Source organism: Alosa sapidissima, chromosome 13, assembly GCF_018492685.1.
Source record: "Alosa sapidissima isolate fAloSap1 chromosome 13, fAloSap1.pri, whole genome shotgun sequence".
In the NCBI taxonomy this organism is placed as follows: Eukaryota; Metazoa; Chordata; class Actinopteri; order Clupeiformes; family Clupeidae; genus Alosa; species Alosa sapidissima.
Window position 1 is genome coordinate 5,235,441 of NC_055969.1, and position 27,669 is coordinate 5,263,109.

Below are 27,669 nucleotides of genomic sequence, written 5' to 3' on the forward strand. Positions count from 1 at the left end.
ATAATAATGACACAGTAATTTTGTTTTAAAGTATTCATTTCTTAAGAAATACTACACATGTGATGCTGTTTATCTCATTTGTAAATGGTGCACTGTCACTTTAAGCCCATTGTGTGCCACTGTCCACACATTCTCATAATGATCTTTTTTACCAGCTCCATTCCTATGGCTAGTCCACAAACTCAAACATTGTTTGTGCCACATGAATAGCACAATATTAACAATGATAAGCATTATATTAAGTTGGCACAAACAGCTTTCATTCCTTTGGAAATAGATGCATGTATGACATGATGCTTGCTTGACATTTTCTGTTTGCAATTAAATGTGAATTATGAGCCTGGTAGCCAGTAGCCACCTAGCTAGCTGAGTGGAATGCGTTTCAATCGGCATATCAATGTGCTTTATGTAAACAAATTATTGAATAGGCCTACTTCAAGACTCACCATTTCCATTAAACAAAGACAACTCTTCATATTCTTGTCCACTTTCCAAATCACAGTGAGTGCAGCCTATGTCATAGTGACCTGGATCTCATAGTTTATAACAGTAGTGAGAACCGGATAAATCCGCAATTTCCCCTAATCTCGTATTTGTTGCCTTCATGATTTCCTTTTATACGTTTCTTATATTTAAAAGAAAATATCAATCATCATCAACAATGACAAGCCAGCTGGAACCTACTCGTTTTCTCTCCCTCTCGTGCGTGCTTTAGATGTGTTCTCAATTAAATGCAGTAGCCAAGCATAAGTTTAAGTTGGATCTTAATGGAGAGGACTCGAAAAGTATCATCTTTATGTAACATGCTGTTGGTGCATTTTGACATTGTAAACGTTCTCTAACAAGAGTGCAAATCAGTTTGCAGTAAAGCTACTAGTTATTAGCTAAATGTTGGTCGTTTCTCTGTCTCTTGGTGCCCTACACACAGTGCGTAACGCATGTGGGGGTAGCGGCAGCACTGAACTGTGCTCTGGACTGGCCGCTTGTCTCCGCTATTTTTTTTTTTTTAGTCGCGGAGGGAAAGCATCTCTGGGGTGACTGGTCCACGATCAGGAAATTTAGTTTTTGACTCGAGACATGTCAAGTCGTCACAAGTCAAAGAGGCAAAGTCCGAGTCAAGTCTCGAGTGAATAGTATTCAAGTCCAAGTCGAGTCGCAAGTCATGCCGAATTTTATCAAGTCAAGTCTGAAGTCATTAAAATCATGACTCGAGTCTGACTCGAGTCCAAGTCATGTGACTCGAGTCCACATGTCTGGGCTATAGGCTATCGGAGGAAGCAAACAAGGACTAAAAGTTAACGTGATAAAAAAGGCTTCACGGTATGAGTTGAGAGCCCTGCTTTGCTTATATTTTTGGTTAACTTAACTTGCCTGAAATCAGAAATATTTTCGAACAATGGATGTGCCACACATTTGATTTTTGATCGTCTTTATTTTATAGTCTAACTAGCCTACTAATAGTTAACATAATGTCACTAGTCCACAGTGCATCAGGCTGAACAGTGCAGGGAACAGCTGTCATTGGTAGGCTGCATGCAGGCACATGGTCAGACAGGTTTAAGGAGCGCTTGATTTGTTTTGTAGCGGAGCGTTCTATGGGTTGCCAGGTTGGTTCTATGGGTAGAGCACGCATTTGAAATATCGCTTGATCACGCAAATTTGATCGTGGGAAGCCAAAATCGTGATCGTGATTAAAATTCGATTAATTGTGCAGCCCTTGTCTATTGTATGCTGTATAAAACCCCTGGTAATCTTTGCTTACATTCAGGCATTGTAATGTATACTTTACCGTACACACTTTATTAACTGTATTTTGTACCATTGCACTATGTATTATACTATTTCGCAATAAAAAATACAAAAATCAGTGTGAGAATACGCTTAAGGCCAGTTTAGACAATTGAAAAACTTAAGTCGAGGGGAGATCGGGAGAATGCACATACTGTAACCAGATAAGCGCTTTGCTGCGTGCCTTTTATCATTTAAGCGCATGGAAAATCTGCCCCAGTGTGAATAGCTAAAACACAAAGCATTGTGGTCATTGTAGTACCTTGGGGAACATTACAGTCCAGAGGCTAGAAACATATTTTACAGGTGCTTACACCCATATTCTGTTCTATCAGTGTTCATGAGTTAAGACAGCGATAGGCATATGCTCACATGATGTAGATTGAGCTGCGTAAGAGATCTGTAGCCTGCTACTTGACAGCCACTTTATGAGTATGAGCCTATAAAAACACACTGGGTTTCACAAAATTTCATGGCACACCTCACTTTGCCTCACGGCACACTTGTGTTGAGTTAGACTATGAATGAAGCATGATTTGTATGAAAAAATAAAAACTCAGTTGCTCATCCCCTCTTGGTTTGACAGTCATCACTATCCCAATAGAAAATATGGTTTTAACCCTTTAACTGACTGCTCAACCATTTGGTAAAGTGCATTTTATCATATCCTGGCTAAAAATCCTGGCTCAAGACAAACCTGTCAGGTTTGACAAGTTGCCTTGTTGCCTTGAAACTCTCTTTTTGGATACTGTATCACTAACTCGGTTTAGACTAGTTTGCTATTAAGGATTAATGACCAAGAATAAATTATCTATTCATAACTAATGATGCTTACATCAGACCTTTTTAAAGGCTAACAAAGAAGATACGTTAGTTGTAGGTTAATGACTAACATTTGTTCCCATTTACTTTGTACTGAGCTCCGTAGCCAGGAAATTCACATTTCCATCATGGACCAGTCAGTCACTACGATGACAAATCTCATTTGACAGATCCTGGTCACACCTGCACAGTGATCATTACAGTCGCCTGAGATAGTCGGGGCGGGTGGGTGGTACAGTAGTATCCAACAATACCGCCCATGTCATTCAGGTGTAAACGCCAGACAAAGTACCTTCTAAGGGGACAGTTTGCAGGTGTACTACACTCCCATCAAAAGGTAAGAAAGCTTATACCATCTTATATGAAATGCGTTATACAAATGAAGCTGCCTTGCCTTGCCTATATCAGGACTAACACACAAGTGAACCCTAATAATATCTCTTACACATTCTTACCACATAGTATTCAGAATTCATTTCAGGGCAGACTTACCAGTGTGAAGGGCATTGACCAAAACACTATCAGCTAAATAGCGAGACGCAGCGCTACTGGTCAAGTGGCCAACACTGTAGATAAAAAGCCAGGTAAATGATCCGATTACTGTAAGATGGAATGACCCAAGTGTGTTGATGTAAGCCTATCACAAAAAAGTATGAAGGAATATGAAAATAAATAGATATAGCCTAGTCTATGGAGTGTAAGTCACCTCAAAAAAGCAATATGAAATACCAAATAGATGATGCAAATAAAGGCAACAAAATAGATAATGGAAGATACTGTTTATATCGAAATGAGAACGTGCACACATCCTGAATTACTTACATCTGGCTTGACATAGTTGCTCCTACTGATCCTGGATTGGCGTTAGTGAAATGAGTTGAGCTAGGATGACCAGACAAAGCTATGTCAAACCTCGCTTTATCACTTATCTTGGATGTCTTAATTCTGCCTTTGTGAAATACCCCTCTAGGGCCTGTACTACGAAGCGAGGTTACTGGCTTATCTGGGTAACTTTGAGAGTAACTTGATCACGTGTGGCGTAACTTCCCGATTAACCCAGTACTACGAAAGGTGGATATGTTTCAACCGAGGTATGCTGCCATGGCAATCTACGCTGCATCTCAAACCTGCTCCGAGCAGGTTATGTTCTTGGTTAACCCGAGGTTTCCGTTAACCACACCCTTTATAAAGTACCACTCCTCCACTAACAATTCGAGACAATGTCGGCGTACCTGGGTGATCCATAGGCTACGACATTGGAGCGCAAATCGTGAGGGGCTCTCTTCGCAGGGCGAGGGGTTTTAGAGACCGCCATATATATATATATATATACATACACACGATATTCTCTATGAAGATATAGATTGTCAGCCGAAGGAATTCGTTATCTTTGTCAGATGATCTAGGCAGAAGTCTCTAATGTCACCCGTCATAGCAATGCCCTTACGTGGACATTCATGTATTCCATCTAATCGGTGATGCTGAACATCTGAGCAAGAATACTGTATGTCCGAAAATAAATCGGACATAGGCCTAGCCTACAGTATGAGCAAGAATAGCCTAAAATAAATCGGACATACAGTAGGCCTAATAAATTAAAATCACCATTTTAACAAACTTGTTGAATTGAATGGCATATTACTGTACCCTGCACATAAAGGCTACACATTTCCACAGCACCATCCGGCCGAATGCCTCCCTCAACCCCTTCCATAATCGGCCTTCCACTATTATTTGCAATGGCCAACTCCTCTGCTACTGTAAAACACTCTGGTGCCTTAGGCTACAGTAGTGTTCAAAGACACCTTTTTCTTGTTAGCTGTAAAACAGAGGCCAAGTGAAGGCTATAAGCATACTAGGCCTACATGTTTTCATAATTAAGAAATATTAATGCAAGCTATGACTATATAAACCACTATTCTGAATAATGTGTTTGTTTTCACTTGCTGCCATGTGCGTTTGGCAATGGTGTTGCATCTGAAATGTTCACAGGATTAGGCATAGGCTACACTAAATCAGTCAATTCAATTATCCTATTACTGTAATCTATATGCCCACTTCTAAATTGTGTTGCATCTGTAGGCATTTCTATGAACTCAAAATAGGCAATTTAATTATTTCAACTCATTTCATACATTCCGCAAGCTATTAATCCTCCGTAACACATAGCCTATTTGAAGAACATGTGGAAATAAAACTTTACTTTTAGGCATTTAGGCTACCCGATCTGCAATACGTTGCCAACAACCTTGCCTTGCTTTGTTCACTGCCGACGTATTTTATTTTTGTCATAGAGTGGGTTTTAATTCCTCATAACTTGTCATAATAATTGTGCATTCCTCATCCGTAAAATAATGTGATCGTGTCATCACTGAAAGTGGTGACTTGCGCTGCAACCCGCCCCTTTTATGTGAACGCGCACAAACTCCAACTAGAAAAGCATTTCCTGAAGGAAATACAGTGCATGCAAAGTTGTTGCTGGGTTGGTTGCTAGGGCAATTATAGTAGTTGCTATGCAATAAAGTGGTTGCTAAGCTGATGCTAGGGTAATTATAGTGGTAGCTATGCTATACAAGTGGTTGCTAGGTTGTTGCTAGGGTAGTTAAGGTGGTTGCTAGGCTGTTGTTAAGGTAAGTATAGTGGATGCTATGCTATAAAAGTGGTTGCTAAGTTGTTGCTAGGGTACTTAAGGCGGTTGCTAGGTTGTTGCTAGGGTACTTAAGTGGTTGCTATGTTGTTGCTAGGGTAATTATAGTGGTTGCTATCCTATAGAAGTGGTTGCTAGGGTATTTAAGGTGGTTGCTAGGCTGTTGCTAGGATAATGATAGTGGTTGCTATGCTATAAAAGTGGTTGCTAGGTTGTTGCTAGGATATTTAAGGTGGTTGCTAGGCTGTTGCTAGGATAATGATAGTGGTTGCTATGCTATAAAAGTGGTTGCTAGGTTGTTGCTAGGGTCATTATAGTGGTTACCATGCTTTAAAATGTGTAAATAGTAAAAAAAAGTAAGAATAGTTAAAAGCAGAGGTGGGACCAAGTCACTGTTTGGCAAGTCACAAGTAAGTCCCAAGTCTTAGCAGTCAAGTCCAAGTCAAGTCCCAGGTAAATACAGAGAAGGGCAAGTCGAGTCCAAGTCCAAGTCACATCAAAGCCAAGTCGAGTCCAAGTCCAAGTCCCAATCTTTTTCAAGTCCTGAACAAGTCATCAGGTACTCTTCACTTAATAATGCCATTATTAGACTATCGATCATAATTTTAGCACTTCCATCTTCCACAGTATTTTTTTTTATAAATACAGATTAAAATATGTTCAATGTTTCTGTCTTGTAATCTTTTACGACATATGCATGTGCATACCTGTGTAATATACACATGTGCATACCTGAGTAATCTGTACAAAACGGATAGCTACATGACACTCAGCACAGCTGCAAATATATATAATGTTTTTCCAAATTGCGCAGCCCACTGTAAGGATGAGTAATAATTTGACTGATGGTATCTCACTGCGCTAGGCCACAGATTTGCCTGCAAACAATTTATTAGGCTGTCTGCCAGTGGTGACTCATAAGGGAAGCCAAGGTCAACACTTTTATATTATTTAAAAGATAATAATGACAGTAATTGTGTTTTAAAGTATTAATTTCTTAAGAAATACTACACATTTGATGCTGTTCATCTAATTTGTAAATGGTGCACTGTCACTTTAAGCCCATTGTGCACTGTCCACACGTTCTCATAATGATCTTTTTTTACCAGCTCCGTTCAAATATAGCCTATGGCTAGTCCACAAACTCAAACATTGTTTGTGCCACATGTATAGCACAATATTAACAATGATAAGCATGATATTAAGTTGGCACAAACAGCTTTCATTCCTTTGGAAAGAGAAACATGTATGACATGATGCTTGCTTGACATTTTCTGTTTGCAATTAAAAGTGAATTATGAGCCTGGTAGCCAGTAGCCACCTAGCTACAGTAGCTGAGTGGAATGCGTTTCAATCGGCATATCATGTGCTTCATGTAAATAAATTATTGAATACTTCAAGACTCGCCAGTTCCATTACACAAGGCAAAGACAACTCTTCATAATATTCTTGTCCACTTTCCAAATCACAGTGAGTGCAGCATGTCATAGTGACCTGGATCTCATAGTTTATAACAGTATAGTAGACTAGTGAGAACCGGATTCACAATCTCCTCTAATCTCGTACTTGTTGCCTCCACGATTTCTTTTTATATGTTTCTTATATTTAAAAGAAGATATCAATCATCATCAACAATGACAAGCCAGCTGGAACCTACTCGTTTTCTCTCCCTCTCGTGCGTGCTTAGATGTGTTCTCAATTAAATGCAGTAGCCTAGCATAAGTTTAAGTTGGATCTTAATGGAGAGGACTCGAAAAGTATCATCTTTATGTAACATGCTGTTGGTGCTTTTTGACAAACGTTCTCTAACAAGAGTGCAAATCAATTTGCAGTAAAGCTACTAGTGATTGGCTAAATGTTGGTCCTTCCTCTGTCTCTTGGTGCCCTACACACAGTGCGTAACGCGTGTGAGGGTAGTGGCAGTAGGCTACTGAACTGTGCTCTGGCCGCTTGTCTCCGCTATTTTTTATTTATTTTTTAGTCGCAGGAAAGCGTCTCTGGGTTGACTGGTACACGATCAGGAAATTTAGTTTTTGATTCGAGACATGTCAAGTCATCACAAGTCAAAGAGGCAAAGTCCGAGTCAAGTCTTGAGTGAATAGTATTCAAGTTCAAGTCGAGTCGCAAGTCATGCCGGATTTTATCAAGTCAAGTCTGAAGTCATTAAAATCATGACTCGAGTCTGACTCGAGTCCAAGTCATGTGACTCGAGTTCACATGTCTGGTTAAAAGTTATTGAAATTGGGAGAAATAGAGAGAGGGATAGAGAAAATGAGGGAAAGTGAAGAAAGGGAAGTGAAAGAAAGTTGGGATGAGAAGTGAGCTATTCAGTTGAATGGAGAGGGACACGGAGAAGAGGTTCCATTCAAATTGCTGCAGGCAGTCAGTGAGAGAGCACAGGTGCAGTTGATTGCATTCTATTTCCTTAATAGCCTATTATGATGTCATAATGTCATTCCGCTTACCACTTTTTCCGTACGCAATTTCTCTTGAACAGTTTAACTTAGAAACTTCATTCAAACTTTGTAACGTAGGTCTTCAAACAGATCGGGTTGGTATGACTTTTCAACTTTGAAACTTTTATACTTTTTAAACTATTAAAGAAAAACTTTTTAAAAATCCCCATAGACTTAACATTGCCGATTATGACATCATAATACGGCCATTAAGCAATTAGAATCCTATGGCAGGTGTTCAGGCCACCTGCAGCCTCAGGCTTTAAGCATACAATCTGGGTCAATTAAGACTACACATCCTATTCAACTGTTTCCTCTGCCCAAAACTGTTTCAAAATAAAAGTCCTCACTACAATAATCCACTGTTAAACAATGTAACCCATTAAACTATCCACCTATTTAACTGTTCAGTCATTCAAACTATATTAAACCTCATCTACCTAGTTCAGTCATTCCAACTATATTAAACCTCATCTACCTAGTTCAGTCATTTGAACTATATTAAACCTCATCATGTTGGTTGCCAATTAGCACATCATCTGTTTTAACAATATATTTCACACCATATGTTTTGCATTTTCATGCATTGGTAATTCCCTGGAATTGCGTTTTCTAGTTCTTATTCTTCTTCAAACGCGTTTAATGCAGCTTCAACCGTTTAACGTAGAAACTTCATTCAAACTTTGTTACGTAGGTCTTACTTAGGACATGGGGGCTTTGTATTTTTCATCTTTGTAACTTTTATACTTTTTAAACTATTAATTAAAAACTACTCAAAATGTCCCCACAGACTTAAACGGTTGAAGCTGCATTAAGTGCGTTAGAAGAAGAAAAATAATAAGAATAAGAAGAAGAAGCCTAGGAAGAACAGTACAGTGCATTTTCATGCACTGTAATAATAAGAATAATTCGGATAACAGTAGAGTGCATTTTCATGCACTCTAATAATATTAAGAATAATTCGGATAACAATAGAGTGCATTTTCATGCACTCTAATAAGAAGCCTAGGAAGAACAGTACAGTGCATTTTCGTGCACTTGTAATAAGAGGCCTAGGAAGAACAGTACAGTGCATTTTCATGCACTGTAATAAATCGGATAACAATAGAGTGCATTTTCATGCACTCTAATAACTAGAAAAACATTTCCTGAAGGAAATACAGTGCATGAAAATGCAAAAATATGCTAACTTAGCTTGTCATTTTTAGTAGTTATGCTAACTGTGCTAACTAGCATGCTAACAATGCTAACTATGCTAACCATGTGACTTAGCTAACTTAGCTTATCATTTTTAGTAGTTATGCTAACTAGCATGCTAACTATGCTAACCATGTGACTTAGCTAATCATTTTTAGTAGTTATGCTAACTATGCTAACTAGCATGCTAACTATGCTAACAATGCTAACTATGCTAACCATGTGACCTAGCTAACCTAACCAGGTAACCTAGCTAATCATTTTTAGCAGTTATGTTAACTATGCTAACAATATCAGCAATGCTAACATGCTAACTATGCTAACCATGCTATCTAGCTACAGTGGGTAGGAGTCATAGTTGATGATAAGTAACAGTTACGATGGCTGAACAGTTAAAATGTTCAGTAGTTTAAAGGGTTAAATTGTTTAACAGTGAAATATTGTAGTGAGGACTTTTATTTTGAAACAGTTTTTGGGAGAGGAAGCAGTTGAACAGGATGTGTAGTCTTAATAGAGCCAGTTTGTATGCTTAAAGCCTGAGACTGACAGTTGATCCAGGTGGCCTGAACACCTGCCATAGGATTCTAATTCTAAAGCTGAAAAATACATAGCCCACATGTCCTAAGTAAGACCTACGTAACATAGTTTACGGTTGAACCTGCATTAACTGCGTTAGAAGAAGAATAATAAAATGCCTAGGAAGAACAGTACAGTGCATTTTCATGCACTGTAATAAAATGCCTAGGAAGAACAGTACAGTGCATTTTGATGCACTGTAATAATAATAATAATAATAATAAGAAGAAGAAGAAGAAGAAGAAGAAGAAGCCAGGAGATTTCAAGATAGTGGTTTCAATATATTACAATAAATGTCAGTGCAGCAAAAATATTATTTTTGTATGTGAATACAAGTTATGTAAGTTATAATAATATTACAGTGTTATTTATTCACCAGCTTTGATTAGCTGACAATTATAGATTTGTCTAGCTCAGTAGGCCTTATGTGCAGATGTCAAATATTGAAATTGATATAAAATACAGTAGGACTTAGGACATAGGAAGAATGGAACCATTTTGGAGGCAATTAACTTTTATTTAGACTATTGTCATGTACAGGTTTTAAAAAATATATATTTAATATTATCATATTTATGCATTGTACGGGACTGTATGGGGACAGTTGCAACAGTTGTTGCCACTGTCCCCTTTCCTGTCAGCCATGATAAAACCTCATGTGATAGCTAAACAAGGGGACCTTGACACATGCTAACCATACTGGCTTAAAGTTAACATATCACTCATTTAAATCATATAAGTTTGAGCTGAATCACAAAAACAGTGACAGCAGTTTAACAGAAACAAAGCTCAAGAAAATAAATACTTTCATACCTAAAACAGTTTTTTTGCAATAAATCCTGGAGCAGTTCAGGAATCTCCTTGCTTTTTCTCTGCTAGGGGGGGCATCCAACTGAGCATATGCAGTGTGAGTGTCATCACTCTACGTTGTTTCTGATTGGAGAAAATTGACATGTTGCAACCATCGCCTGTTGCAACTGTCCCCGGTCTCCCTGTGCAGGAAATAATCTTTAATAATAGTTGAAGATTAAGGTTTAACAAATAGTTTAAACAGCTCATAATTAACTTCAACCTATAAACAGGCAATGCATCTCAAATCAACAGACAACACAGTTCACTTGTCCATAGACAGACTACTACGTAGCCAGCGATTTAAACAACGTCCAGAGTCCAGTAAATACATTTGAGCTTACCGGTAGCCCTTTTGATCTTTTCCTTTTCCCATGAGCTTTAATTCCGCGATCCTTCAGCAATTTCTCCTTTTTCTTCTGTTCTTAGCTGCGTTGCAAACAAGTGAACAAACTCGCGTCGCTTCATTGTCTGGGGGTTTCTGCCGTGTGCGGCTAATTAGTCTGATTTCGCTCACCTGCTGAAGCGCGCTGTGGAGCTACACGCTCACCGTTACGCGCATGTAGCAGCAAGGCCGCGGTCACATGCACCCGCACGCAGGCACACCTCCCGGCAGATCGCTGCAACAGACATTGACATTAACACTTCACAAATAATGTATAAATCACACCATAATTTACTTCAGCATACTGTGGATGTTTGAAACTAGAAAAGGCTCAAATAAATTAAGGATTAAAACATTGTGGACCCCAGAGAGCCCCTCGGAAAAAGAATGAGACAATTTGGGACAACGTAGGCCAAGTTATGGACAGGCCGCTTAAAGCAGACCGATGGGGGCATCAAAACGGAAACTGAAAGTAACTCCCCACTGTCTACATGGGTCTGCTTCAACCTGCCTGTCCATAACTTGGCCCATGTTGTCCCATATTGTCTCATTCTTTTTCCTATGGGCTGCATGTGATGGGTCAATTGACACTGAACTTACACTTTAAGAAATCAATTTTCTAGGCCTACAACAAAATTACTTTGTCATTTAAATGATACAAAACGTTATATTTACTTTTTGTGTGTGGCCGGCCAATTTTCAAAACCCAAGTCAATGTCAATGAACGAACACCACTAACCACTCGGTGAGTTGCAGTTTTGAAAACGAACGTTAAGGGTTGTTTTAGGACATGTTTGAGTAGCCTACAGTATGCCTGTTGACAACCACTCTGAGTAGTCAAAGGTGATTCAAAACGAGTCAGAAAAGGCGAGACAGGACCAATTGTCAAAATATCGGTGTCCACCACTCTAGTTCATCCAAACAAACCAAAAAAGGGACTCAAAGTGCTAAATACCGGAATTTTCCTTTAATAAATAAAACTTTGCCGATTTTTGGGAGATGGGACTTTAAACATAAGTTTCAACCTATGTTGAACATATAGTAGGCTATATTTGAATACCATGGCCATGCCATAGCCTACCATAGCAAACAATTCCCCAAAGCAGAATGTTTTGCCATCCGTCAGTTTAGGCTATACAGGCCTATAGGCTACCCCAAGCACTGTTTGACATGGGGCGTTTTTGCTTATTTAACACTTTACACTAGACTAGGTTCATTAAACGAAGACACAACAGTGAATAATTTATCAGTTTATCCATTTATTAATTTCAATAGCAAATAGCCTACATTGGCTTGTAGGCTACGGCTCAAGTCCATTGGTAATGCTCATGTAGGTCTCCAAAGCCTCCCAGAACAGCTCTTCTCTATCCTTGAGACATGATTAGAACACATAGGCTAGCCTACTCATAAGTGTCAGGACGCAGCAATGTCTCCCTCTGCATCTGAAGTTCTGGTCTCGAGCTGACATTATCAATCGCTTGGCACCTTAATGCAAACTGAACTGTGTTTGATAGCCCTCCATCTCTACTTCCGCTGATAAAATGTGATCACCAACACTGCGCGCTCTAATATGTATCAGGTCACCCCCCCTACGCTTGTGGTTCAGCCCAACAAAAACTGTAAAAAAATCAAAAATCCAATATTAACTGAATTTTACTTTTGTTTCCAATCCAGTTTCTGTTTTTTTCTTTATCTTGTGTGACTAATGACAAATATAGAAAATAACAGCAATTATCTATTTGCTGACCAGTTAAAAAAATGGAAATTGGATTATTGAACACATTTTTTATTTGGATCAGATGGATGGAGCAAATAGAACAAAGCACTGCAAAGCGTTACACGGACCTTTTCGGTTACATTCATCCAAAAGTTGTGTTCATTTCCGGTTTTTGTTTTCATTCTTTGAACCGTTTCTAATCCCTGTTTTAAATACATGTATCAGAAATACTCTCCCATCCCTTTGTGTTTGTCAATTTTGATCCAACGTCACCGCTTTGCTATGTTGCCCACCCAAAATTTTAACCAGCCCACCCAAATGTAGTAGACTAGAACCAGCCCTGTTTCCTGCTGAGTGGTAATATGATTGAGCAGCCAGTCTGTATTATTTGATAGTTTGTTTATTTGTGCTTCTTTGTTGTTTTGTTTTACAGCAGACACAATCGAAAAAAACGAATATGCTGGACTTCTGTAGCCGCAGACGGACACTGCTGGTTGCCTTCTTTCTGAGTCTCACACTTTTTGGCAGTTTGTTTATCCAGTTGCCTTCACTGTTGTTGAAAATGACCCCAAGACCAGAAACTGAAGTCATTGACATGAACATTAATGGCACAAATACAACTGTTTTAGTGTGGTACTGGCCTTTTGGAGAGAAATCTAGTGTGGATGGCAACGTGTGTTGGGAGAGGTTTGGCATACCAAACTGCAAGTTGGTGGACGATCGTTCCATGTTCTCTGAAGCAGATTTTGTGGTTTTCCACAACCGTGAGCTGATCAAAGGCCATCAAAGACTGCCTGTGCACCTGACCCGACCACAAAGGCAGAAGTGGGTATGGTTCTCACTGGAAAGTCCAGCAAATAATGGAAATGTGAAGCCCTTTGCTGGGCACTTTAATTGCACCATGTCTTACCGTCATGATGCAGATATTTATACACCATATGGCAGTTTGGTACCCCAGGACTTTGGAACTGGATTGGCAGTAGAGGATTTCATAACAAAGAAAAAGACGTCTTTGGCTTGTTGGGTTGTGAGCAATTATGAAGCCCACCTTAAAAGAACTGCTGTTTACAACAGACTGAAAACAATTATACCAGTGAATGTGTATGGTGGAGCAGTGAATAAGCGCCTTGATGGTAAGGTTCTGTTACCCACAATCTCTCACTGCTACTTCTACCTGTCTTTTGAGAACTCCATTTTCAAAGACTACATCACAGAGAAATTCTGGTACAATGGCTTCATGGGTGGAGCAGTGCCTGTAGTTTTAGGTCCACCAAGGGAACAGTATGAGGCTGTGGCACCAAAAGACTCCTTCATCCATGTGGATGACTTCCCTTCATTAGAGGAGCTTGGAAAGTTCCTCAAGAGGCTGGCGGAGGATAAGGAACGCTATGTCTCATACTTCAACTGGAAACTGAAGTATACAGTAAAACGATTTGTCGATTGGAGGGAAGAATTTTGTAAAATTTGCCCCAAAGTCAGCAGCTTACAAAAGCATAAGGTCTATGAGGATTTACATACTTGGGAATGGCAATAAATCAGAGGAATCAAAACGCCAACAACAAGTCACTGTCTGTGACCTTCTGTGCCCAAAAAAGTCTATAGGCCTACCCCACTATCCCTGAAATTATAACAACAAGCCAGGGTGAAGTAAGGGGTGAGAGAAAGTGGAATAGAACATTATGTCCAATATTCCAATATATGGTTTAATGTTCTGCATTATGTCCAATATTCCAATACGCGGTTTAATGTTCTGCATTTCTCATTAGTGGGTCACTTTGATACTAAAAGTATGATTCTATGTAATGACTGTATGATATCTGTATAGGCTACTGTCCCTGTGTATATCTCTGTGTGACTGTATTTAGAGATAAGCGGGAATATTATGACTTCGCAGTGTTTCACTGTTCTGCATGGCTGCATCAGTAGCTATCTGCTCCGGATTGCCAGGTTGCCACTTATCAGAGTCTGATTCAGTGTAGTCCACGTGAGATGGGATGACCAACGCCATTTCCCGTCAGCCTGGAAGGATACTTAAACCATAACTATTTCCTTGTCTAGTTAGAGCAGCTGATGGATCTTTAGGTGAAGTCATGCTCTCTCTCCCTTGATGCGCATCATTGTAAATAAACTCTGTTCCTGATTTTTCATACTACAGTATTGGTCTGACTGGGTCTCTATTAAATGGTATGATCAAAATTACCATCAGGGGTAAACAAAATATAGTAGATACTTTCAACAAGCACTTTATTAATGCAGGAATAGCTACTCAGTCAACCGTCTCCGCACTCTCAACATTCCCCTATGGTACAATTGACTACACTACCCCTTGAGCTAGACTAGTCTAGTAGTGTTCGAGCAAGGGGAACTCCGTCCCAATACAATGTACACAACACAGGTTCTAGGAAAAGTATGAAAATACAATCTTTATTAATAAATATACTTGAAGACGTTGGATGGTCACCAAACTAGATGTACCGCATAGCGGTACAAAATATGACCGCCGCTTAGTCCTGTACATCCATTCCGCGAAAATAAAATCACATTAATCATTTGTCTCCATCTTCTACTCCATCCCCCACTCTTGAAACTTTTGTGTATGCTTGTTTGGCATGTGTGTTTGCGGGCCGCACAGAAAGTAGCCTACTGGCGCTGCAAAGGTGAATAGATTTGTAGCACTTGCCAAAAAATTTGTAGCATTGTTATAAAACCTCTAAACAATCACAAGTAGGGCAGTTCATCACAGTCCATCCATTGCAACTGGACTGATGAAAGGTACACCTGTAGGCTACATTGTATTTGGGAAAAGCAGAAGGTAGCAACATAATGTATTTATTTATTTATTAAACAATTTATTAAACAAAGCAATCCCTGTCAGATCCATGCAGTTTTCAACAGCTATCAAGAAGAGAGGTCATGTCATGGATTTTTGTGAATGTTTCTTCTTCTACATATGCAAGAGTTTAGTCTTCTAGTTCATATGATATTCAACTTAATTGTCAATGCACAAATTAAATACCAGTAGTCTAAAACAAAATGCAGTTTGACCAGGGATGTGCACAGGGGGGTTGCTCAGGTTGCCCAGGCAACTGCCCATATGCCCTTCTTGACTCATGTTGCCCTTCCAATGGGGAAAATAAATAAATAAATCGTACAATGGATGCAGAATTTCACGTAGGCCTAGATAAAAAAAATCGCAAAGCCTCATTCACTTCCATTCGGGCACCGAAAGTGAAAGTCAGTAGGGGAAGGGCAAACTCTGTTTACGTGGCTGCAGCGCGCTGCACGCGACCGGCACCTGAGCAGAGCCTGCATAAGCGGCCCTAGAAGGAGATTGTCGCGGTTGTCATATGAGACGACTCAACATTGTTTACTCACAACACTCACACCACGCTTCTAGCTGGTTCACTCACTTCTTCTATATTATACGAGAACTCAACCAATTACCATCCTTTTCACCATCTACTAATCCCAAAGCCCTGAATGATTTTAGACGTGTAGCCCTCACTTCTCTATTCATGAAGGTGTTTGAGAAAGTGATGAAGCAGGTGATTCAGGTACAGATGCAGGGGGTCACTAGAATCCATGCAGTTTGCATATAGAGCAGGTAGAGGTGTGGAGGATGCAACTCTGACGTTGCTGAACAGCCTGTACCACCACTTTGAGAGCCCCATGTCCCTTGCTAGATTTCTTTTTATTGATTTTTCCTCTGCTTTTAATACTATACCGCCAAGCCCCTGTGTGCACATGGATTGTGTCTCACAGTCTGACATTGTTAGTAATGCTCGTCATTGACTCATTCTTTCACATAGACAAACATGGCAAACAACTGGCAACAACTTGGCCAACAGGTTTGTCTGTGTTAACAGCTTACAGTAGGCATATTCACAGCTTAAAGGAACACTCCACCCATTTGCATTAGGCTTTGCATTGTTAGAAACCCAGTCATACTTTTGAATGGTCATGCAACACTCTCTCATTTCCCCCTGATACGGGAGAAATGCATATTCACCTCTTTACACTTCCTCCCACATGCAAAAATCGTAATTTTGCGTCATTGTCGGAGGAAGTGTATGAGGGGTGGATTTCTGTTGAGACTACAAGCGCTAGTTCCCACCCTTTCAACCCCGCCCATAGGGGGTTGGACCTAATGCGCTAACAGACCTATCACAGATCAGTGCCAGTGCTTTTGAATTCACTGGCAGAGAGCTGCAGAGCAGTGTTGCCAACTTAGCGACTTTGTCGCCATATTTAGCGAGATTTCAGACCCCCCAAGCGACTTTTTTTGTAAAAAGCGACTAGCGACAAATCTAGCTACTTTTTCTGGCGTTCTTGGAGACTTTTTGAGACTCTGATGTGATGGTAACGTCCCTTTTTACTCTTCTGAGTGAGCAGTGAGTTTGGCTGTGCTGTGTAAGAGTCTCAGCGCTGTTTCGTTTGTGAATTAGGCCTATACCCTACTGTACATCGAGTTCGCCCAAAGCGTTGCCCCATGATTACAAAAGTAATGACTGGCCTATGTAGTATCAGCCCATGTTATCCACGGAAGTAGATGTTCTATAGATCTAACAGCTCAGACAACGTTATTGGAAGGTGCAGCAACTTCGGGTGAGATTACAACCAGAGTCAACGAGACGAGAGCAATGATGACAGGGAAACAGGGAGACGCTTTCCAGCACCGTTCAACAAAGGAAAGTAGGCTTCAGACTTCAAGCCAGGCAAAGCAAATGCAGCAGTTGGGAATAGGTTGGAAATTATTGATTTTCAGCCACTTAATGCTCATTCTGGTGTAGCCATACAAGATGTACAGAAGTGTAAAGTGTATCAATTACCCTAATATATATTAAATTAAATATATTTAAATTAGGCTCTTAAAAGTTGCCTATTTGAGTAGGCCTAGGAGAAAAGCAAACAGGTGTAAAGGGAAATTAAAGGGCCATCACCGTTTTTTTTGGGGGGGGGGGGGGGGGGGGGTGTCACGACCTGGTGACGTAATTGATATGGAAATTAGTGCGTGACGTCATCTAGCGACATTTAGCGACTTTTGGAGCTGGATTTAGCTACTTTCCATTTGAAATAGTTGGCAACACTGCTGCAGAGACCTGCAGAAAACATGGCCGAAGGTACCGAATACGCAGACGGATGCAATATGGAGGACTGGGATTTTGAAGAAGAGATGGTAGAAAAGGATGTTCGTGGTTATCTTTATGAGCCACAATATAGGGAGGGAAAGTGAAAACCAGCGCCCCAAGTGGTTGCGTTCCTATCAAAGAGCAGCTCCAATGTTAAGTCCCATAGACCTATTTTAAAAAAAAAATATTGTGAAGCCAAATCAGCGATGTTATCCACCAAAAATATTTTTCAGTGTCTATACAGTAATAATATTCTAACTGTGAAAATGTCAGACCCTATTTTGCCTTATTTAAGAAAATCGAAATTGCTCCTTTTGTTTCATAAACGAACTACAAAAGAAGTCACGTGACTTTACCCTTCAACCTTACTCACGGTAGCATGGTTTGTTTATTAGCCTGGTTAGCATTGACACTTAACACTTACAGCTAGCTCTTCATGTGAGTAGAAACACAACACCAGTTATCCTGACATAAAGGTTATCACCACACGGTTTACATCACGTTCCGTTATTACAAAAATATGTTAAGCCAGTTAAGCAAATTGCATATTGATCAGTTAGAGATTAAGCGCCCAAACATGTGACGTCACATGCAGCTGTAGTTCCTCATCACCGTGTTACGACAAAAACTCAAAACAATTCAACTGATCCTAAAAATAAGGTATGACCACTTAAAGCAATAGAGGTGACCCCAGTGCCTAACATATGGAAGGCATTCAAGATCCCAATGTGCACCGAGATATATTTTTTCTAAAAAAAAAAATCCCATCCACTCCGCTAAACTCTAGGAACGCACCCAGGTAGCATTCTGACGTTGGCCCAACGTTAAATTTGGTTGGCTAGGTTGGGCTGACCTATGCAACGTATGCCCAACGTTGGTGGAGTTGGCTGTGTTTGGCTGACCTATGCAACGTATGCCCAACGATGGGCCAACGTTGGTGGAGTTGGCTGTGTTTGGCTGACTTATGCAACGTATGCCCAACGTTGGGCCAACGTTGGTGGAGTTGGCTGTGTTTGGCTGACCTATACAACGTGTGCCCAACGTTGGGCCAATGTTGATACAGTTGGCTATTTTTGGCTGACCCATACAACGTATGCCCAACGTACAATAACATATAATAATAATAATAATGATTAGTTTTATTTGTATAGCACCTTCCATACACAGAATGCAGCTCAAAGTGCTTTACATTTGGAACATTTAACACAATTATATAAATAATTAAATAAGAATAATAATAAAAATACAATTTCCTTCGTCCTTCAGCCATTCCTCTTCATTGCTGTGGCTGTTTATAATCCAATCAGCAACATATCAGAAACATGTATGACTTGTGATAGAGTAGCAACGGCTTTGCTAACAAATGCTTAGGCCTTGATGTGGACTCTAAGCATCAGCCTTAGTATGTTCTTAGTATTTGTTGTGATTACATGAATTTATATACAGACGTTTAAGGAACACAACGACCGGAAGATTCAGTTTGTCTGTTGTGTTGTATCTAAATGCAATTTAACAATAGACCATATCAAAATCTTAAAATTTGGGGTAAGGTTGGTAAAGCCTATTCAAGTTTAAGTTTGCATATGTAATGTTGGTCTATGGTCATGCTTAATGAACAACGTCAACACAAATACAATTGTTATACTATGTAAAGCAGGGGTCTCAAATGAGCTGGGGGGCCACTTCTGCCATCGTCATCTGATTGGAGGGCCATGTCAGTGTTAAATAATAATACAAAAAAAGAATGGCTATTTCTAATAGTACACAAAACTTTTTTTTAAATCTTTTTAGACACCTGTGCTAGCAACCTTAGCTTATAGATAAAATAATGATAAAATAAATATTCATACAAATGATAAAAACAAACAAAAAGCATAAAAACAGGTATGTGTCTGTTTCACACCAGATAAAAATATTTTCCTCTCATAACTTATTTAAACAAACTTTAGGTGGCAGGGTTAAGAAAACAACACCATTGGATTTTGACATCAAAATTTCAAAAGGCTTGAAAGTGGTCAGAGATAAAGTCCTACTGTAAATGTAAAAATCTTTGAGTATAAACAAAAGTTTATGAAGGAGGAAAATTTACCCATCTAATTTGCCACTGGATGGCAAGCACCTCAAATTATACACCTTTCAGTATACTGGATGTTGCACATATTTGAGCAGGTTTACTTTCTTGTTTGTCATATTAGGAAACAGTAGGCCTAAGATGTAAACCAACAATAGTAAACTATTAGTATAACCACAAACCGCTATTATAGGCCTACAATAAAGTAGCCTGGTCAAATCAGTTCCTATCGTGGGTGACTTTGTAGTTCTTCAGAGCCTATTTTTACTACCCCTGCTGTCTGTATCACGTCCATTACGGACACTATCATCATGATTACCACTGCCAACTCCAGCCTATGCCTGGACACCGTCGTATACACGCAAAGACGCACCTCCATCACTTACGCACCGTGACTACCACTGTCAATAGACGATCGATCATAAATCTCCAAAATGCAGATATTCTCCTTCAGAATCAGAATGAATAGGTGAATAAAATAGCCTACCCAAGACTTTATCAAACGTGAACGTTTTTTCAACATTTGGTGTAGGCCTATTTCTGCTTCAATTTATGCAAAACTATGACCTGCATCGCTTCGGCGTCATTACAAACAAATGCACGTCTTGTCTTTCTCGCGTGTAATAAGTATTTCCTGAAAACTTTGTTCAGCGAATTTGGGCTTGAATCGGAGCTCTGGGTGTCTAGCAGTGGATGAGAATGGGATTTGTCACTGTACTTGGATCTATCGTCTATTTTAATCAATGTTGTTGTTTGTCGCAATTAAAAAAAATACCCTCAAGGGCCGAATTGCATTATTATTTTGACATTAAGTCGCGGGCCTGTAGTTTGAGACCCCTGATGTATATAGCTATGCAGCAGATAGCAAGTAGGTCCTCTCAAATGCAAGAGCAGGCTAAGTTGAAATGAGAACGGTTAGATAACATTTAGCCCATGGCTAAATGTTTTCAACTGCTAGCAACTACTGCATATAAGTCTTTTTGTTGAACTTTGTTCATGTGTGTCTGTGGTCTGTTTTAGCTTACTTTGTGTTTCATACAACTAATACATTCCAGAAACATTTAATTGATAATCATTGTAATAAGTAATCTAAACAAACCTCTCCCAGCAGCAGGTCCGTTTAACTTGCTATAGTAAACACACCGTATTGTATGGGTATCATACTCTGTCCTCGCTACATAACAACATGAAGACCACCTGAACATATGGATGCATTGGAGCATGGACCTAAAGAGCGAGCTCTTCTAAGAGAACGGTGAGTGCGTGATCTAGAATTGTATAGAATCTACCGTTATCTTCAACCGTTAGCCTTCTAGCTGTTACGTTACCCCATCCAGCCAGTCCAAGGTAATCTGCTCAATTCTTTTTTATTTTTTTACACATATACATATATCTATATATATATATATACATAAAACCAATTTACTATCTTCACGCTAGCAATCTGATGTAAATGTAATCTTATCATTAGAAGCTATAGGCAAGCCAGCAATTAAATGTAGATGAGCTAGCACCTACCTTTAGCCTGCTAGCTGCTAACAGTTAACGTTAGCTATTTTACGTTAGGTAAACAATGGGCATTAGCTTCCGTAGGCATATCAGCTGTAACTGTAACGTTAAATGTTAGTTATTTGTTTGGCCGCATACTTACAGGGATACACACACTATGTCTGCAAACAACATTTATTCGGACAGAACACTTAAACGTCAGGCAAAGCGAAGGGCTTTCGATATCCTTAGTGAGGTTAACGTCAATGCTGAAGCTGAATCTGACGCAGCCGACGATTTAAATATACCGGTATGCCTGGCAGAAAACGCCCCCTCTGATGATGTGTGGTCAGATGCTGCATCTGATTGGCCCATGTCCTATGAATCAGAGTCTGAAATTGAGTTTAATGTTGTTGACGATAACGTTATTGATGAATTTTGGTCATATGCTCTGACAGAAACTGACACAAGTGATGAAGAATCTGTTGAGTCTGCAGAGTGTCTTGGGGAGGAGCTCAGAGGTTGGGCAATAGACAGCCAAGTACCACAATGCCATCTAAATGGGCTCTTGGGCATCCTGAGAAAATATCATCCCTATCTCCCAAAGGATTCCCGCACTCTTTTAGGCACTCCAACTAATTATGAGGTCCAGCAGATTGCTGGTGGCACCATGCATTATTTTGGAGTTGAGAAAGGCATTAGGCATATATTACACCAGATAGACCCTCTCCCAAAGGCCATTCATTTACAAGTAAATATTGATGGACTACCTTTGTTCAAAAGCAGCAATCAGCAGTTCTGGCCCATTCTAGGCTTGGTAGAGGAAGACAAAACAAAGCAACCATTCGTCATTGCATTATATCTTGGGTCTAAAAAAACAGCGAATGTCAATCTGTTCCTGGAAACATTTGTGAATGAATATGGAAAGCTTAAATTAGAGGGTGTGGATGTTATTGGCAAATGTGTAGATATTCAAATTTCTAATTTTGTTTGTGATGCAAGTGCACGGGCTTTCGTGAAAAACATTAAAGCCCACAATGCATACCATGGCTGTGAAAAATGCACACAGGAGGGAACGTGGGCCGAAAATCGCATGACTTTTCCTGAAGTCGATTCACCTTTACGGACAGATGCGTCTTTTATTAATAAAGACGATGAGTTTCACCATAAAGGGACCAGTGTGTTGACAGAGGTTGGAATTGGTATGGTCTCCCAATTTCCATTAGATTTTATGCACCTTGTTTGTCTTGGGGTTATGAGAAAGTTGATTGGGTTTTGGATGAGGGGACCGCTTCCTACTCGTTTAGGTGCTCATCAGATAGGCCTAATTTCTGCAGCTCTTGTGTCCTTTGCAATGACACTCCCCAGAGAGTTTGCACGGAAAGGGCGATCACTTGTTGAGGTAGATAGGTGGAAAGCGACAGAGTTCAGAACTTTTCTCCTGTACACTGGTCCAGTGGCACTGAAAGACCATCTGCCGAATGTTCTATACCACAATTTTATGCTTCTGCATGTAGCCATTAGAATTTTATGCTGCCCCTCACTGTGCCTCCAGTACTGTGATTTTGCTGAAAAGTTGCTGATCACATTTGTTGAGCATTTTCAATCTGTTTATGGTAATTACGTTGTGTATAACATACACGGGCTGACACATCTTGCCAATGATGCAAGGCAGTTTGGTGCTCTGCATAATTTCTCAGCTTTCCCATTTGAGAACTTCCTCTACACAATTAAAAAAATGATTAGGACCCCTACCCAGCCCCTTCAACAGATCATCAGGAGATTGTCAGAAAAAGCAAGTGTCAGAGCGAAAAAAAGGGTTTTCAAGGATGGTTTTTACCAGGAACATAAGAATGGGCCTCTTCCATACAATGTGACGCAATTTACACAATATAAGCAATATATTAATGGTGGAACTTTGATTAATTTATCAGAGGGAGACAACTACATTCTGTTCAATGGAGACATTCATATAGTTAAAAATATTTTAAAAGACAAGGAAGCATCACATTTAGTCTGTCTTAAATTCCAAAACAAATCATCTTTTTTTACCTACCCCATTGATTCATCAAGTCTTAATATATCCTTTGTGAAACAACCCGGGCAGTCATTGACTATTGTCCCTCTTCAGACTGTTACAAAAGTCATTCTTTTACAATATAAGGATGGGTTTGTGGCATATCCTTTACTGCATACTGCTTAATTGAGCTTCAATTAGTGTATATAGTTTGTAACACTAGCTATGTTTGTTTGTTTGTTTGTTTGTTTTATACTGTAGATGTATTCAATTGTTGTTTTCACAGAAAAAAATGAGACAGAGGTTATACCAAGTGACTGGCTGAGCATCGATAAAAAAATTTCCTTTTGGCCCCCATATAATACTACTAAATGTAGAAAAGCGGTTGAAAAAAATGAAACCCCTGATGAAGAATGGGAAGAATATATAACTGAATGGGTGGCTGAGTATGGTAAGTTATTGAGGAAGTTCCACAATGTTAAGAAATATAGAGAAATAACTATTCAAATCTATTGCTCAAAATTAAACATGCTCCTTGTGAGTTATGCCTATAAGCAGTTATTTTCAAATGTTCAGATAATAGGCTTAACAATGTTGTTTGTTTCTATATTTAGATTCCTATGAAAAAGCCCGAAGGAAGCTCGTGAAGTTCTGCAAAGGCAATGGTTTGGAGTCGACAGACGAGGACAGTGTGCGGAAAAGAGTGTATGTTTCCTCTGTTCTCTGTTCTTCTTTTATAGCCTGACTGTGCTTATTTGCTACTAGTGTTCACTGCACCTTTAAAAATTTGATTACACTTAATGTGTCCAACAGACCATCATCGAAATATGTTGGATTTAGGTCTACATCAGCCCCTCCATCTGCAGCCTCAGGAAGACCTCCAGTTCAGGCCTCAACAAGTAGGCTCCACACAGGTAAACAGCACAGATGAAAACATGACATGTAAAGAAAACATACAGTGGTCAAGACTTTGGAATATCATGTATTGATTCTGTTTCTCACTGTTTCTCATATGCAGAGACAATGGAAAGACCAAAAAAGAAATTCTGCAATAATGGAGCCAAAAGCCAGACCTTGCCAGCCATACCACCATTTCCATTTCCACCATCAACACCAGAGACAGTCCCAGATCTAAGACAAGATGGTACATAGAACTATTCCAAATATTTTATAATAGTTTACTTGGAGCTTTTATTAATTACCTTTTTAGTCTATAAAAGGGATTAGAAACTCTTCAACAACTTCTTAACAATTAGCCTTAATATCCAATGTGCTTTGATTTACAACCACAATTTAAGTGGCAAGACGCCCACAATCAATTCAATTGTCTTGCCACGATCTGTGGAGCTTAAGACAACGTTAACTATAGAATCTTTGGTTAACCTACTCAAGGTTCTGTATGCTATTTAAAGCCGACCTAATGATGAGTCCCTTCATGACGGTGTGCTGCAATGCATTCTGGGTGTTGTGCTGTGATTCGACGGCTCGTCACCTGACCCACCAAACAACGATGCTTGAGAGTAAAAATAAATTCGCGCGGGAGCCGTGGATAGTTAAGCTTAACTTTCTTAACTTTTCCCATTCATTCTCTATGGTAGTTCTTAACACTACGGATGCAATATGCTTTTGTCCACTACGCATTTTGGCGCTGTTGCGCTGTTGAGCTGCATTTTAAAAATATTGGCAGCCATCTTTGAATCATTTGTTGTGGTCGGCGTTACCGATGACAGATATCGGACTGACTTTTTACTCTCAGGTAAGTTTGGTCTAATTACGTGCTATCCAATGAATGAAACTCGGTATATTTTTGGATACTTTGTCTGATATTCATGATTTTACGTGATAATATCTTGTTAGCGCCGTACTGACACTAATTCTCTGCCACCAATTGGCTAGGCTAGCACCGCTTGTTTACGTTCAAGTAGCTAGGTTCGATCTCTCTGAAATGCGTTTAAAATGCGATCAGACTATTGGTTTTACATGTTGAGACCTTGGAGAATGTACTGCTACTGTGTGGACTCGAAATGTAAAGTGCAAATATGCTTTAGATGCGTTAGAATATCAACCACGATTAGCATGCTAGCAGCTAAATGCATTGAAAACGAATGAGCTACCAATCGCCACTGTAAAGACCTGACGATCACTGGAAATACTTTAAAAACGTGATCAGACACCCTAGCTCACTTCTTAAGACCATAGAGATGGTGTTACAACAGTTTGGAGTTGGAATTTGAGATATAAATATGCTTTTGAAGTGTAAACATGTCAACCGGGAATTCCATGCTAAAAACAGTGATGAATGGACTATTTTTGTTTACTACTTTTACGAGGGCTGGTGGTCTCTGTAAATGTATTTAAGCCCTCATCAGATAATCTGGCTAGCATGTTTAGACCCTCTAGATATTTTTACTACATTGTGAAATCGAAATTCGAAGTCTAAGTATGCTTTAGATATGTAAACAGAACACCTGATTTTTTTTATGTGTGTTAATGAGTACACCACTATCAAACTAATAGTGATAGGCTATTATTACAACTCCAGGGATCTGTGTGCGTCTTCAAAATGGATTCTGTATGGTGTGATTTAAATTGTTTTTCTTTTCCTCGTAGAAAGTTGCGTCTGTGTCCCCCTTTAGGTTTGAGCCCTCGTCCTCCCAACTGACCCTGTGGCTCTCCGCTGCAGCAGAACTGGCCCTTGAGTACCGCCAGAAGGGGACCACTACCTAGAAGATCAAGAGGGTGGACAGGGTGTGCATGGAGGCAAGGGACACAGTGGCACTGAAAGGAGGCGACCCCAGAGCGTGAAGTGCGCAGGCTGATGGGTCGGGCGCCGATACAGCTGTGTGAGCTAAATCAAAGGGCACTCTCCCAATGGTAGGTCAAATGTTTTAGCACAACGCTGTGGTCATATTCAGTTACCCGCTTTAAGGACTGTACATAAATGGTGACATTTAATTATTTGTACAGGTCCGTCAGAACACAGAGGGAGACAGAGAGGACTGTGGTGGCACCTTGACCAGGCACTGCAGACGGGCTCAGCAGGGTCGACCCAGAACCCAGTAGCATCGGCAACGTATCGTCCAGCAGCAGTGGACCCACAGCCCAGCAGCAGTGGCGGTGTATCGTCCAACATTAGCTGACCCAGGGCCCAGCAGCATCAGCAGTGACAGCAGCGCACCCAGGATCCAGCAGCAGTGGCGCTGTATCAGCAGCGGACCCAGAGCCACCAGCAGTGTCAGTGTATCGCCCAGCAACAGCGGACCCAGGGCCAGCAGTAGTGTCTAACAGGCTTGTGCAAAATTCCAGAATGGAATTGAAACTGGCTCTTAAATTCCAATTTAATTCTTGAATTTTACTTGCATTTCAAATGAGGTAGCAAACAGGAAGCAGAATTGCAATTCGAATTGTGCACAACCCTGGTGTCTAAGTGTATCGTCCAGAAGCAGCCGACCCACACACACGCACACAGGCACACAGACACACACACACACACACACACACACACACTTTGCCTTCTTCAGCTGGTGTTTATTTAGTCATAGTATGCTGTTCTCCAATGTTCTGTAATTTTTTGTATCACTTAATATAATCCTTAATATAGTCTTACCATGTCATTGTTTTTTTTATAGTAGTATTGTTATTCTCCTTATTATAGTTTGACCAACATTCTAATCTGTTCCCTGTTCAATTTTAAATATTATGTTGTTTATGTATGTGTGTGTCACTTTGGACAAAGGCGTCTGCAAAATCCCATAACCATATCCATAACTTAAACCTTTAATTTACCAACTTGTATTACTTTTTAGAGATGATTTTATCACACACACGCTGTCACGTACACAGGCGCACGCACACCTTCACACGCACACACACACACAGGATTAGACACACACATGCACACACACTGCCTCTCACACACACACACACACACACACACACTTTGCCTTCTTCAGCTGGTGTTCATTTAGTCATAGTATGCTGTTCTCCAATGTTCTGTAATTTTTTGTATCACTTAATATAATCCTTAATATAGTCTTACCATGTCATTGTTTTTTTTATATTATTGATGGAATGGACATTATTGTTTATTTTCGCTTTTTCCCTCATTTTCATTACTTATTTTATTAGGCTATTGATTGAATTGTCATTGTTGTTTAGTATTGTTGTTTAGTATTGTTATTCTACTTATTATAGTTTGACCAACATTCTAATCTGTTCCCTGTTAAATTTTAAATATTATGTTGTTTATGTATGTGTGTCGCTTTGGACAAAAGCATCTGCAAAATCCCATAACCATAACCATAACTTAAATCTTTAATTTACCAACTTTTATTATTATTTAGAGATGATTTTATCACACACACACTCGCTGTCACGCACACAGACGCACGCACACCTTCACACGCACACACACACACAGGATTAGACACACACATGCACACACACTGCCTCTCATGCACACACACACACAGAATGCTGTTTTTTTTAAATCAATGTTGTTCATAACTGTTTACTATCTGTAATTTA

At 39.8% G+C, this 27,669-nt stretch overlaps 2 protein-coding genes and 2 long non-coding RNA genes across 4 annotated transcripts in view; 2 read left to right on the forward strand and 2 right to left on the reverse strand.

Moving 5' to 3' along the window:
- Positions 1 to 27,669, reverse strand: part of LOC121680692 (high mobility group nucleosome-binding domain-containing protein 5-like) — a 692,414-nt gene that overhangs the window by 555,596 nt on the left and 109,149 nt on the right. The gene's annotated exons all lie outside the window — the stretch shown is intronic.
- On the reverse strand, positions 1,535 to 7,666 carry LOC121680737. The gene is made up of 3 exons (XR_006021800.1): positions 7,656 to 7,666; positions 6,579 to 6,582; positions 1,535 to 1,716 (listed from the first exon to the last, which is right to left on the reverse strand). It is a non-coding gene; the product is annotated as an uncharacterized LOC121680737 (long non-coding RNA).
- On the forward strand, positions 2,840 to 14,162 carry LOC121680709 (alpha-(1,3)-fucosyltransferase 7-like). Its single transcript, XM_042060245.1, has 2 exons — positions 2,840 to 2,947; positions 12,871 to 14,162. The coding sequence occupies exons 1-2, from the start codon at positions 2,870 to 2,872 to the stop codon at positions 13,969 to 13,971; spliced, it is 1,179 nt and encodes a 392-aa protein (XP_041916179.1). The 5' UTR covers positions 2,840 to 2,869; the 3' UTR covers positions 13,972 to 14,162.
- On the forward strand, positions 24,378 to 27,269 carry LOC121680734. Its single transcript, XR_006021796.1, has 3 exons — positions 24,378 to 24,898; positions 25,753 to 26,016; positions 26,110 to 27,269. It is a non-coding gene; the product is annotated as an uncharacterized LOC121680734 (long non-coding RNA).

Bases quoted from the DNA above. Each gene is read 5' to 3' on its own strand.
- LOC121680709 (XM_042060245.1), top strand. From the start codon at position 2,870: ATGTCATTCAGGTGTAAACGCCAGACAAAGTACCTTCTAAGGGGACAG. The intron at 2,948-12,870 runs GTAAGAAAGCTT...TTTGTTTTACAG, and splicing joins TACTACACTCCCATCAAAAG to CAGACACAATCGAAAAAAAC.